This window comes from Fulmarus glacialis, unplaced genomic scaffold (genome assembly GCF_000690835.1).
Source record: "Fulmarus glacialis isolate BGI_N327 unplaced genomic scaffold, ASM69083v1 scaffold25331, whole genome shotgun sequence".
Taxonomy (NCBI): Eukaryota; Metazoa; Chordata; class Aves; order Procellariiformes; family Procellariidae; genus Fulmarus; species Fulmarus glacialis.
The window spans coordinates 26,953-41,346 of record NW_009192522.1 but is presented as its reverse complement, the minus strand read 5'-3'; the positions used below and the strand labels follow the sequence as shown (position 1 = coordinate 41,346).

Below are 14,394 nucleotides of genomic sequence, written 5' to 3'. Positions count from 1 at the left end.
GCTGGAAGCCGCGCGCATCTGAGCCCCGCGAAAGCTTCCAGTGGAAATCCCCTTTCTACCTGCCATTCCTAAACGCAATAAATTAGGCTGCTCCAGGGGTATAACAGCCAGGCTCTGGTTTCAATTAAGCTTAAGTAAGACAAAGAGATGTTTACGAGCTTACACAATTACTTTCTTTTCCTCCTTTTTTTTTTCTTTTCCTCCTTTTTTTTTCTTTTCCTCCTTTTTTTTTCTTTTCCTCCTTTTTTTTTCTTTTCTTTTTTTTTTTTTCTTTTCCTCCTTTTTTTTTCTTTTCCTCCTTTTTTTCTTTTCCTCCTTTTTTCTTTTCCTTTTTTCTTTTCCTCCTTTCTTTTCCTCCTTTTTTCTTTTCCTCCTTTTTTCTTTTCCTTTTTTCTTTTCCTCCTTTTTTCTTTTCCTCCTTTTTTTTCTTTTCCTCCTTTTCCTCTATTTTCTTTTTCTTTTCCTCCTTTTTTCTTTTTCTTTTCCTCCTTTTTTTCTTCTTTTTTCTTTTCCTTTTCCTTCTTTTCTTGCTTTTTGCCCTTTTCTTTCTTTTCCTTCTTTTCCCCCCTTCAGAGAGAAGCCCAGCAAAACCGACCCATTATGGACAAAACACAGCAACAAGTACGTCTGGGCCCAGCAAGGCCAACTATAGCAGCTATCAAGAAATAATCGCCAACTCTCTCCTAAACCTAGGCCAAATAGCGGAGGAAACCCTCGCCATCGAAGGGCAGCTGCCTGAAGCTGAGCTGCAGGTCTCCAAGCCGCCGTCCAATGTTGTGCACCTGGTCCACGAGGATGCGGGAGAGGAGTTAGTGGAGGAGGAGTGCGACAAGGAGATCATCATCCAGACGGAGGACGCGGAGGAGGTCATCGAGGTCACCAGCGAACGCAGCAGCGAGTTGTGTCCGGAGCACCGGGACGATGCAAACTGCGAGGAGTCCTGCAAATTGCAAAAGGCTGAAGCAGAAGAAGAGGATGAGGAGGATGAGGAGGAGGATGAAGATGAGGAGGAGGAAGAAGAGGAGGAAGAGGAGGAGGAAGAGGAAGAAGAAGAGGAGGATGAAGAGGAGGAAGAGATGGCTCCTGAAGTGATCTGTGAAGAAGCTCCTCACACTTCTCAGGACACCCAGAAAAGCCACTGTGAAGGGCAGTTCAGCCCGAAGCCCGAGTACTCGGTCATCGTGGAGGTCCGGTCAGATGACGACAAAGACGACGACGCCCGCTCCCAGAAATCGGCGGTGACCGACGAGTCAGAGATGTATGACATGATGACGAGGGGGAACCTGGGGCTGCTGGAACAAGCCATCGCGCTGAAAGCTGAGCAGGTGAAAATTGTGCGGGAGCCCAGCCGGCTGCCAGGAGAGCACGTAAAGCACTTCCAGGTGGACGAGAAACAGAGCAAACCGCTGGACAGCATCCGAAAGAGCTACTACGGCAAAGGTACGGGGACGAGCCTTTGCATGTCTCCTTTCTTCCCATCTCCAGCTGAATTTGTCTGCTCAGCACCCCATGAAAACTAGGCTGCTGGGGAGTTTCACAGCCTGCAGAGGGAATTTAGCCACAAATCCTCAATGCCCAGCGGGATGGGGACATCCTAGAGGTCAACAGTGAATGCACAAAATGATGGTGTCCTCTACATCCCAGCGGGGGAATTGCCTGGCTAAATTGCCTGTGGCCTTGAAAATCTCAGCCTGAGCAGTAGAGCTGGTTTAAAATCCAAGTGGGTTTTAAAGCAGCGGTAGGAGCGGCCACAGCAACACGAGGGACTTGGCAGGGGCTGCAGAGTCCCCCGGGTGCTGAGCCGGGCTGCCTGCTCGGTCGCTGTGAGCGGCTCCATGCTCCCAGCCGGGTTAGTTACTCAAATTGCTTTGCTGATTTTAATTTTTGAAACTTCCAGTGTTACAATTCCACCGTCAGGAAAAAAAATCCTTCAAACCCAGTTTTCTCCCTGTTTGACTGGAAAAGTGGTGGGAAGCATCTTCAGCAATTTTCCCCTCCTTTCCATCTCTTCCCCTCCAAATCTGCTAACCTGCTTCCCACCGCCCTTTCCCCACAATCCCTAGATCCCTCAAGACCCGAGAAGCGAGAAATCAAATGTCCGACGCCTGGCTGCGATGGGACTGGCCATGTCACGGGACTCTACCCTCACCATCGCAGCCTCTCTGGTTGTCCGCACAAAGACAGGATCCCTCCCGAGAGTGAGTACATGGTGGGATAACAAGGGTTGCTTAAATTAGTCTGAAGCCTTATTTCCTAGGGGGAATTTTCACACCTGATGGGTAGAGCTGTCTCAAGGCCAACTCCAAATAGTCCCAAATGATGTGAATTTTATGACTGAGTCCCTAGCACAAGCCTGATGTTAATCCTTGCAGTATAACAGTGTTTCTGGCAGAGTTTCTGGCATGGGAGGATGCTTTTTCAAGTTGTTTGGGATGCTTCTATCCCCCGAAGTGTTATTGCTCTTCATGGGAAACGCTATGGAGATTACTAGAAAGTCCTACCCGTCTTAAGGATTTTTAGCACCATCCTGTGGAGAATGAGGTCCCTTCTCTGAAAATCAAAAAGGTTCTTTAAAAATGATGTTCACCTCCAGAGGTGTGTTAAGCCGTTCCCATCTTTACATTGAATGTTACACATTTTTCTCTATTTGGGATATCATGTTGGGAAGAAGGGGAAGCTCTTCTTTCCTGCTGTCCAAATGTGCTGAAGGTGTTGCCGTACAGCAGAGGAGAGGAGTCGTTCAGGACATGCAGGATAGCCGAGTCTCCCACACTCTCATCACTGTAAAATTCACACGGTGCTATATCAAGATTCATCTATTCCACAGAAAATATTTATCATCATCATAACAGATTTTTTTATATATATACACATAGAGAGATATTTTATTTCTACTTCTCTACCAGCATCCTGAATAGTTTTCCCTGTGCATATACATAAAAATCAATGTTGTATGTTTATGATAATGGCATAATAGACCAAAAAAAAAAAAAAAAAAGGAGCCCTTCCTTATCAGTAATTTCAAAGGTTGCAGACCCATCATAAACACAGAACTGCAGGAAACAAGGAGAAAGTACAGCTATCTTCACACAAGCTTGAATGCAAGAAAAAATATTAATAAATAACTAACACAAGCTGTGTGCTTTAGAAAAGCTTGCAAATCAAATTATTTTCTTTACTTTTAAGGTCAGCGCTACAGGAAGCAATAATCCTGAAGATTAAAATTTAAAAAAAAAATCAAACAAAGAGTAGTCCTAAGGATAAAAGCAGAGATACATCTTCAATCACTTAAAACTACCTGAAATTGGGAGACCTGGCTCCAAAACAGCGGTGGGCGGGAGGGGCTAGATGGGAGAAACCAGATTGCAATCAGCAAATGAGGAGAAAGCCCAAGCTGCGTGCAGAGATGCTAATCTACTGCTGACCTGAGCACTGCTGCCTTGTAAATCTTCTTTTCCCTACGCAGACAAATTCTAATTACAGCATTTCACGGAAATTTCTAGGAATTTCTACGAAACCAGCGTACAAGACTTGATGATTTTGTCTTTTTTTTTCTTTTTCCTCTGATTTTTATCAAGTTGTTTTTGCTTCCCTTCCCCTCTCCCCTTCCCCTTCTCGCTCTGAAGTCTTGGCGATGCACGAGAACGTGTTGAAATGCCCCACACCAGGCTGCACAGGACAGGGTCACGTCAACAGCAACCGCAACACGCACAGGAGGTACCAGCTTTGACTTCTCCTCCATAACAGCCAGGGCAAGGATGGCAGCAGGGCAGCCATCCCCAAAAGCCTCGGCTTTACTCTTGTACTGAGAGATGGTGCAACTAAGATGGGTGAAGTAGGGATGACCCCTAAGACAAAGAATAATACGAGAAAGCAAGACGGGGCAGTGATTTTTGGCTGGGCAACAGAGCAGAGCAATGCTTCCAGGCTCGCAGGTGGGACTATGGAGGGGTAGATGCAGGTGGGGGTTCATGGAAGGGGTGTTGGGCACGAGGGAGGGAGAGGGTGCTTGGTGAGGCTGACTGGAGGGTGATGTTTGTGTTGGTGGTGTGGCACTTAGCAGGATTTCTAGGAATTTCCACAATATTTAGGCTGAAATTATTGACGAGCTGGTAATTTAGGTCCTCTTGCTGTAGGACCTCAGCCCAGATGTGGTCAGGAGGGGACAGGGTTGCGCTTTGGGACATACTTGAACACTTTTACAAATGGGAAGGCTGCAAGTGGAGGGGATGGTGCTCTTAAAAGCTAGAAACCTTCCAAAATGCCAGACTAGCTTGTGCTACAGGGACACGCTCATGAATTTATGATTTACCATTCATTGCACTTGAGCTCAATGGGCAGAGAGTGACGGCTCTGCGAATGTCGATGCATTTGCAGGCGCAAGCTGAGTTTGTGTCGTTACTCGTTCAGCCGTGGAGGAAGCTGGTGGATGCTTCGTCATAGCTGAAGCCGCTAGAGGAAAATCAGGGAAATCTGCCTGGTTAATTGAGAAGTTTGGTTTGGTGCAGGCAGCAAGCAATCGCAGTGAGATTGAGGTGATCCACTGGTGTTAGTGGGTTATGGAGCAAGCTTTGGGCACAGCAGTTTGGGCTGAGACCCTGCAGGGTCGGAGCCCTGAATTTCATGCGGAGCTGGGCTGGGGTTCCCTCGGTGCTAGTTACTCCAGCGATGAAGGTGCCTGTGATGGCTTGGAGTGTGTGGGCTCTGCTTGTGAGGGTTTTTTACCTTCCCTGAGCAATCGCCGTAAGAGCCAAGCTGGTCCCAAAGAGGCAGAGCCAGGCTCACAAGTAGGGCATGTGCGAGCAAAAGCCATGACAGCCCCCGACCTCCCCCCGGCACCGGCGCGCTGGCAGCCGTGCACATCAGAAGTGCAAATGTTTCCCCGCAAGTGCCCCTCAGAAGGCTCCCTTCAAACGGCTGCTGCAAAAGATCCAAATAAATACAAGTAAAAAATGCCATTTAACTGCTAAAACCACTCAAAGAAACCAGCCCGTCCCCTTCTGCCTCTGCTGGGCTCAGCCTGGGGGAGCTGCCGCCTTCATCCACCTCCGGGCCCTGGGGATGCTCCGGGGCTCATCCTGGAGAGATTGGGCACTTGATGTTTGGCTGCTTTGCTGCTTGCCAAGACTAAAAGTAAACTAGGATAATGATAATAAGAAAAAAACCTTAAATGCACTTTTCCCATGGGCCCAGTGCAGCTCTGGGTCCCTGAAATGAGTGAAGACGTTCATGCTCATCCCTCACACTTCATTTCCTTCTCTTTTTTTTCCTTCTTTAAAAAAAAACAACTCCCACAGTTTATCTGGGTGCCCCATTGCTGCTGCTGAAAAATTAGCCAAATCGCATGAAAAGCAACAAACCCAGTCTGGTGATCCTTCGAAGACCAGCTCCAATTCTGACCGGATACTCAGGTAAACGGGACCGCGAAGCCCAGCGCCGCGTAACCGCGCTGCCCCAGCCCTCCCCGCGATGCCGCGCTCGCAAGAGCAGCCGTCACGGCTCCCTCCGGCTGTATCTTGATACTGCTGAGTCCTCTTATTACGATCATAGGTCTCGCCAAGGTGGGGAGATATTTAATTGATGATCCCAGGGAGGGCATTGAGGACAATGAATTGCTTCTGTAGCATCAATTAATGCTGAGGCTACAGGCCAAAGGGTTTTACCAGTGCAGCAGAAGGCATTTGTGCCGATTGCTCTGCAATGCAAACTGCCAGAGAATGATGGCTATTATATTAGCATTATAAGTAGGGTGGGCTCAGGGAGGGGGAGGAGGAGATTTAGGCTACATATAAATCACTCGATGGCAGTTTCGTGTAAGTCCACCCACTTTTCTTCCTTAGCCCGCACGGTTCAGAGGAGAGAAACCTGCCACTCATTTCCAAACCAGTCACATTTATTTTGTTATTTCGCCCGTCTCTATCTTCCCGGGAGAAAGGGCTGTCTCACATTAAGGATGTCCCTGATAGATGCTGGCTTCCGTAGCTGATGTGATTCATGAGGCTACAGATGGATTGTAATATGGTTAGTTATTTTGCAATGAGAGCAGGATAAAACCGGCAGTCCGAGCCCTGAAGAGCACTCCCACAAAGGCATTGAGGTCTGATTAATTTATTTATTTGCTCCCCAGGACTGCTGAGCACCCTGGTGCACCAGCGCTTGGTGCTTTGGAAAGGCCATTTAGGGCGATTACTTATTTATTTGCAGCGGAGCCCGCGCCGGGCGCAGAGCGCTCTGAGCGCATCACGAGGATGGTCCATGCTCCAAGGAGCTCCCGCTCCGAGGACTCGCTGGTGGAAAGAGGTCACGGGAAGGAGAATAACAATAGGCCATTTATATACAATTTATATGCAAGACAAATTGATTCATGATAGGCAGCCCAGCAGAAGCGGGTCTTTAAGAGGGACTCTGCAGGCAGGGGAGCTTTTGCAATGAATCCGGAGGGCAGAGTGGAGCTAAACTGGGGTCCTTGTGCCTTCGTGTGCCATCCTGTGTCATGGGTCCCATAAATGAGTAATTGCCCAAGTTTCTACCGCTGTTGGAAAAAGCTGCCACACTACAGCAGCCTGCAAGAATATTGTTTTGCATGAGATCGACACTTTTGCCTAAAAAGAGAAAAAGAAAAAACAAAAGGGAAAAAAGGGGAAAAAATAAAAAAGGAATCGAAAAGACTCAAACCAGATGCAGACTTGCTGAGGGAGAGCAAAAGGGCTGTTGCTGCCTCCTCTTCCCCAGTAACCCCTTGGGGACAAGGTGCAGCTACGCATCCCCATCATGTCTGGTCCCCTCCCAACAACCATCTCGTGGAGGAAAAGAGAAATTACTGTTGCTCATTGTTTCATCCTCAGGCCTATGTGCTTTGTGAAGCAACTGGAGATCCCTCAGTACGGAAGCTACCGGCCCAACATGGTCCCAGCAACCCCCCGGGCCAACCTGGCCAAGGAGCTGGAGAAGTACTCCAAGGTCACCTTCGATTATGCAAGTTTTGATGCTCAGGTTTTTGGCAAACGCATGCTTGCCCCAAAGATTCAGACTAGCGAAACCTCACCTAAAGCCTTTAAATGTAAGTTGGGAGCAGGGATGGGCTGGGTTTTGCATTTTCTGCCTTTCTCAGCGTGTTGCGAGGCTCTTGGGATCGTGGCTTTGGGGTGATGGGAGACTCGGGGCTGAGTCGCCGGATCCCTCCTGCTGCTGCGAAGCAGGGGGAGAAGTGGGGATGGGGGAGGCTGAGATGGGTCCTGTGGCATCTACCTGGTGGAGAGAGGAGCCCATGGCTGCCGGTAAAGCTTTGCTTGAGGGAGAGCCACTTTGGGAAGAATTGCATCGAGTGGTGGGAACATTAATCTGAGCGATGTCTCTAGGTGGGATAAGTTACACAGTTGTCCTCAGTCGGTCCCCGCTGCTTTGCAGTTCATATCTATTGATCTGTCTTTCCTCATCTAGCTAAATGGATTATAGTTTTCTTCTCTTCCATCTTATATATGACCCACTCCACCCATTTGTCTTTGCTGCGCTCTGCTCTCCAGCTCTGCTACCTATCGATCACCCACCTCCTATCTCCCAGCTCTTTCCTATCGTAGCCACCCACCTCTGCTCTGTACCGAGGACCTGGCGCTGGTTACAACACTGCGCAACGAAAGTGTGGGTGAAAATGAAATGGCTAAATAAACCCTCAGGGGCTGGGCTGTCAGGAGCAGGAGGGAAGCTGCACGGGGAGCCAGCCTGCCGCAGACTGATGTTAAACCTCTTCCTTCCCTTTGACACCAAATGTGCACCTGAAGACATCTTTTTGAGGAAAAAAAAAAAAAAAAAAAAGATTTAGGAGCCCAGTTTGCAGAAGTCAGCAGCCTCAAGAGGGCTTTCTGTCTGGCTAATCCCACTTCCACAATCCTGTTTAATCCTGATGCAGCTGCTCTCTAAAAAGTGCTCGTACTTGAAAGCATCCCGGTTGTTGCACTACAATGGAAGCGCCCTTTATTACAGTACTAAATCTGTAAAGGATCAGACAATGAAATTGGATGGAGGCCAGAGAGCACAACTGCCTCTGTCATCCTGGGTTAGGGCTGATGGAAAAGTAATTTGTTTCCCAGCACAAGTGATTCTCTTGCTGAATAGATTGTGTTATTTGCAATATTAGCGAAGAATTTTCAGGGTAATTGTACTGACAAAAATAATTCCAGCAGACCCACTAGGATAATCCTTTCTATTTTTTCTCGTCACTTATTTTACTAATTTGCTGATTGCGAGTCTATTAGTGGTAGAAATACTTATGAAATGGAAAAGCATCACTGAGCCTACAGTGTGAAATTGAAATTGGCATCTCACGATCCTGGATATCGTCAGGTTGGGCTGGCAAATACCCACACTCCGCTGCAAAGACATGGATTAAACCAGACTCAAAACCAAGAATAACCATTTGGGCAAACCTCCAATGAGTTAATCAAAGCGACAAGATGAATATGATTGCCAATCATAGCAGGGAAATCTGTTCCTTTCACTGAGAACTTATTTTAAAGAGATCTTCATCCAGAGGGATTTATATTCCCCTGCATGTGTGCGCATAACTCCCATTAATGTCAATATGCATTATATACGCACACTACGAGGAAGAAAGCAGTCCTCGGGAAGATTAGCATTTTATAGTGTCTTATATTACAGGTTTGTAATGGGAATAATGAAATCGCTTTGCTCTGTAGCTGCATCAACCAAGGTTGTCTTGCTGCTTCGCCATCGTCAGGCCAAAGCTTACGAGTCTTCCCTGGGTGAGACTCCCACTGAAGGGGGGGATGTTTTCCCCAAAAAGGGCATAGTGAAATTAATTAAGAATTTGAAGATTTTGCTAATTGATTCAGAATACAGTCCTGTGACTGTGGAAAATCAGATGATCCCCTGTTTGCACCCACTGAAACTACTGACTTCAGAGGGACTCTGTGTGGGTCAGGGCCCTCCAAAACGGGTCCGGGTTCAAGATTAGGGCAAGTTTTATTGCGGGTTAACCCCGGGAAATACTCACTTTCGTTTCATAGGGTGTGAAGAGAAATCGCATCTCCAGGATTGCACTGCTGCGTGCTGACACGCAGTAACAGTGCGGTGTCGGGGCTGTGTAATAAATCCTGTTATTCAGGCATATTTAAATGATATGTCAGCTGTCAGAAAATCCATATTTCACTGGTGTCATCATCGGAAGCTCGTATTTCATGGCCATGGTTTTGCTATTAATGTAATTTCTTAAATTGTAAGTTTTCAAACGTGCTACAAGAAATCTCCCCGTAAGTCAGCTCTGCAGATAAGTCCCGAACAACAAAAAAAAGAGCCAGGAAGCTTCTCTAAGCTTTCTTCTTTACCTGCTTCCACCGAGGAGTAGCTTTAATGAAGAAAAGCACTCGTGTTTTGGGGACTTGATGGCAGAGTCAGTTAATGAATTCAGTTTTCACACCGAGAGACCATTGCACAAGCCGCAGCCAGCGCTGCTCCTATTGCACATCCCAGGCAACCAAATAGCCTGTGGATTGGTAATAACCACAGGTTGCCACTGGAACTGCTAGTACATTAGCTGTGTCAGACTGACTTAACCTCTCACCGCTGCCCGTGCCAGTTATACATTAGCCTTGTGTTGTTCCTTCTCTTTTTATTCCAGCCAAACCTTTTCCAAAGGCCTCTTCCCCCAGCCACAGCCCCTCCAGCAGTTACGTGAAGAGCACTTCATCTTCCTCCACAGGCTTCGACTACTCCCACGACGCCGAGGCTGCGCACATGGCTGCCACTGCCATCCTCAACCTCTCCACCCGCTGCTGGGAAATGCCGGAGAATCTCAGCACGAAGCAACAAGAGGCCCCCGGCAAGGTGAGCCGAGTGTGCCCGGGGACCACCGCACCACCACGCGGCTGCGTGGGTTAAAAGTTGAAGTTTGGGATGGGCGAAATACCTTTTTTTTTTACCCTTCCTTTCATTTTAATCTTTAAATATAGAGGGAATGCAGAGATTCATCACATATCGCCCTTTCACTCCCTGCTTTGGGTGATGCAGTTTGGAGGAGGTAATCTTGGCTCTTAGCGTGTTATGGAGATGCATCATGGTTCAAATTACCCATCTGAGACGAGCATTGTTCCCGAGCAGAGTCTCAGAGGTGGTTTCAGTTGCTCACTGGTCTGTATCTGATGCCATTTGAGATTCCCCAGTTGCGTCCAGGCTGACCTCCAGCTATTTTCCGGAGGAACCCAGCCCTTCCAGAAGTCCCATGTTGCATCCCCAGCCTTGGGCAAATGTCTTGGATGCCATGGGGCATCTTAAATGGCACTAGATGCCTGTGTTGAAGCAACCGAGTCAAAATGCCACGTTGCTGGTAGTAGAGGAATGCATTTGCATGGCATGTTTCTGAAAATATTTATGAAAGAGCATCCCTTCCATACAGTTCCTTCTAACTGACTGTGGAGAGGACGGGACATGAATAACCTGCCCCCCACACTGCAAAAGACACATGGGGGCAAGATCCCCACAGGGAATTGCTGGCAGCTGCTAACGTTGGGCATGTTTCCAACCTTTCAGTCCATGGACATCGAGGTGGATGAAAATGGGACTCTGGACTTGAGTATGAACAAGCACCGCAAACGGGAGAGCACCTTTCCCAGCAGCAGCAGCTGCAGCAGTAGTCCCAGCATGAAGTCCCCAGATGTGTCCCAGCGCCAAAACAGCACCAGTGCCACGAGCAGCACCATGACCTCCCCCCAGTCCAGCCAGACCTCCCGCCAGGATGAATGGGATGGGCCCATTGACTACACTAAACCAAACCGTCAGCGGGAAGAGGAGCCAGAAGAGGTGAGCGGTGACTCTTGATGCTTAAATAACACCTCATGGGGGACTGAATGCCCTGTTTGCTTGCGCAGTTGTCCTATTTTCCCCTGGAGCCCCTAGTTTGCCCTTTGAGCCTAGGAGAGAAGCATTATTAGCTTCGTCAGTGCTACCAGATATCAGCTGCGGACAATCAGGCAGGAGGCAGATGCTCTTGGATCTGTTGGGGTGCTCTTGCCAAGGGAGAACCCACCACTTGCGTTGTCCTGGCTCTGCGGTGCTTTCTTTGTTGTAAATCCTTTCAGCTCATTTGCACCAGTGGTGCTCCTGGTGACGTTCCCCAGGATGATTTATGTCTGCCATTAGCAGATCTGGCCCTGTGTGCCACTTAAGGTGAACCCTTGCAGGTGGGGGAGCCCAGCCATTACCTCCTGGCTGGGGTGAGCGTCCTGGCCCTGGAAGCAGCACGCTGCTGCTCTGCCCGTGGGGAGGCAGGTGCTGCTGAGGATGAGTATGGGGGGATTGTACTGATCTTCATCCCTTCAAGACCTTAGGAGAGCCAGGTATAAATCCCTGTACAGACGTGTTTTACACATTTCTCCTGTAAAAAGGGGAAATTGCAGACTATTTGATCTCTGGTTTGGGTACTTCAAGGCACTTGCAAAGGGCTCAGGAGTGTTGGCAATGCTGCACTAACTGGGATGAACCTGGGATCCTTTCCCACCACAGCTCAGCATCAATGCCACCACTACAACCACTTTTCCTGGCTGTTTTCTTGCAGTCAGAGCCTGCCGCCCACTCTTTTGCTTCCTCGGAAGCTGATGAGCAAGAAGTGTCGGAGGAAAACTTTGAAGAACGAAAATACCCAGGGGAAGTTACTTTAACCAACTTCAAACTTAAATTCCTGTCCAAGGACATCAAGAAAGAGCTGCTCACGTAAGTCCTGCCCTCTTGTCTCTTCCTCCAAAATGTATAAAATATGTACGCGGGACAGCCAGGCTGGTAGGAGACAAAATTTGTTCGCAAATACATTTTAAAAATTAGAAGTGTAGTTCCCTTTCTTACTGTGACTGGTCTTGTCGCATCTAAGCGGTTCAAATGAAAGCTCAGAGAGAAACCCTATCCTCATACAACTGCTGATCAATGAGGCATTCAGCCTTGAAACTCTGCAGTGACGAAGGGATCTTTCCGGGGGGCTCAGTGCTCTCAGGATTCACAGATGTGGACATGGAAACCTCCCTGCAGGGCCCGTTTTCCCTGGTGTCTTCCTGCAGGAGTGTTTCTGGCACCGTGTCGGAGCCTGTCCAATCTCCTGCCCCCTTGTTTTGGGACACTGGGTGATGCTGTGGAGCCACGAGCACCCAAGAGATCTCAGTACCTTCTGAATGGGGGTGTTGAACCGCAAGGTGCCTCGTTGGGAGGGCAGGACTTGTTGGCTGTTTAACATAGAGCAATGAGTCCCATCACCGCGATACTGCAGGGCCACAAAATGGGAACTAGGGCTACAGCAAGATTGCATCTTAGATTGGAGAGAGATCTTAACCAAACTCACATGTGCATGTTCATGGCATTGGGTGGGTGGAAATACAAACCCAGGTCTTTTCTATTAGATGGAGTATTGCTCTGCATCCACACTGAGCCCCCAAACTAATGGTTAATGTTTAGAGCCTGACCCAAATGCTGCAGCTTGGACCTGGCTCTGATCTAACGGCAGGTCGGGATCACTCTGGAGGTTGTGATGGGGAGGTCTCACCTCCCAGGCATCCCAGCAGATCTGCTGTGCTTGGGCCTCTTTCCTGTGCATCTGACCTTCCCATATGTTAAACAGGGAAGAGTCGGCGGCCATCGTTTTGCTGACCTTGTACAACGTCGCTCGTTATTTGGCTATGCAAGCGGGAGGCTGAGGGAGCAGACAGGCAGGAGGAGATCCCTGGGGGCAGAGCAGCAGCAGCATCTTCCTTAAATGAGCAAAGCACAGACCAGCTGCCCTATGCAAGCTCTAAAGGCTTTGTTAAAACCCAGCAGCAATGTGAATAGCAATTTCTGAGGTAGAGCCCTGAAGTCCTCCTGTGCTATAATTGTATTACGAGGGTAGAGAAATTTCCTAAATGGAAACAGCCCTGGCATAAATAAATGGTGTCGTGGGCAGCCCTGAGCCTTCTCTCCCCATTTAGCATCCTTGTTCCTTTCTGGCCCAAGGGCCGTAATGAATTAGCTGTAGTTAACTCAGGAGCAGACTTGCCCTCTGCGTCTGTTTGATGCTCCGTGTCTGGGCGCAGTTCTTGGGCCACCTCCAGGCACTGATGGCAGTCGCTGTGAAGGTGTTCCTCACCTCTGTCTTCTCGCTGCCCTGCTGTCGGCACACGAGTGGGTACCACATAGCAATACATCACTGCTGCTCGAACATCTTCATAGCAGCGCTGGCTCTAGAGCTCACTGTGTTTGTGTGGGTGTGAAAAGGACTCAAGGGTGAGCAGGGAATAGCTGCATCCCCAAGACTCAACCTGCCAGGCCAAACTGTCCCAGGACATCCCTGCAGTGTCCCAGGACATGCCTGTGCTGTCCCAGGACATCCCTGCTCTCCCGCATACCCTCTGGCCTCGGCCAGGCAGGGCACGACTGTGCCAGAGCCTCACTGCTCATGCACAAACTGGATTTTATTCCCTGGACACCGAGAAGGGATGACACCTTTTCCCATTGCCCGCGCAAGTGCAATTCTCTGGGGAGGCAGCGGAGAGGGACGGGTGGGAAACGCAGCCTGGCGAAGGCAGCGGGCGGGATGCGGCAGCTTCTGCCTGTCCTCAATTTAGAAGCCCCCAGGCACATGAGTCAGAGGTTACTTTTATTCCCTTTGTGGAGTGAACAGTGTTTTCAAGCTTTTCTTTGCAGCTATAGGGGTTGGGGGGAAAAAAAAAAAAACATTTCAGAAAGCTGAAACCTGACGCTTTCAGGGAATAAGCGGGTTCCCGCAGCTAGAGCTTCAGTATTGCACAAATCATCCAAATTGGCAGCACCAAGGCAGTGGTGTTCATGTCTGTTCATTCATGCCACCCAGCAGGCTGCTTTAAGTCTTCCACTGCCACCGAGCAAACCAAGCAACTAAGTATTTTGAACACTTTCTTCACATTTGCCACAATTTTTTTCCATTTTTTCAGGATCCTTGTGATCTTTTGGGAGCAAAAAAGGGAGGAAGGGGAGCTGAAAGGGAAACAGCCGGTTTATTTGCATGCAAACATATAAACACATGGCGAGGTCCGATGGAAGGAGCCGGTGTAAGGGGTCTGGCACCGGGGCCGGGCAGAGCCCCCCCGCAGACAGACCCCGAGGAGGGCTCAGCTGGTTTTGCAGATCCGTGGCTCTCGGGTGAATTCCTGCCTTTCCAGCACTTACACTCGTTGTTGTTGTTGCCCAGTTGCCCAACCCCAGGCTGTGACGGCAGCGGACACATAACGGGAAACTATGCCTCTCACCGCAGGTGGGTTGACCTTTTTCTCATGGTTCGGACTCTAAAGACAACTTTTTTTTTTTCTTTTAGTATATTTTTTGACCATGTGGATAGTTTGGTTCTGTTTCCTCCCCACCTTCTGTTGCCCCTCTCCCTCCCCCACC

The 14,394-nt window shown here is 48.9% G+C and overlaps 1 protein-coding gene across 1 annotated transcript in view; it reads left to right on the top strand.

The window, feature by feature from the left end:
* Window positions 1–573: 573 nt before the first annotated feature.
* Window positions 574–14,394, top strand: part of MYT1 (myelin transcription factor 1) — a gene marked incomplete at its 5' end in the record, with an annotated part of 26,694 nt that continues 12,873 nt past the window's right edge. The window contains 9 exons of the mRNA XM_009587121.1: window positions 574–1,440; window positions 2,064–2,198; window positions 3,627–3,717; window positions 5,298–5,411; window positions 6,846–7,060; window positions 9,635–9,840; window positions 10,543–10,812; window positions 11,567–11,721; window positions 14,198–14,260. Coding sequence (XP_009585416.1) covers window positions 574–1,440; window positions 2,064–2,198; window positions 3,627–3,717; window positions 5,298–5,411; window positions 6,846–7,060; window positions 9,635–9,840; window positions 10,543–10,812; window positions 11,567–11,721; window positions 14,198–14,260 — 2,116 coding nt within the window. The remainder of the gene's footprint in view (window positions 1,441–2,063; window positions 2,199–3,626; window positions 3,718–5,297; window positions 5,412–6,845; window positions 7,061–9,634; window positions 9,841–10,542; window positions 10,813–11,566; window positions 11,722–14,197; window positions 14,261–14,394) is intronic.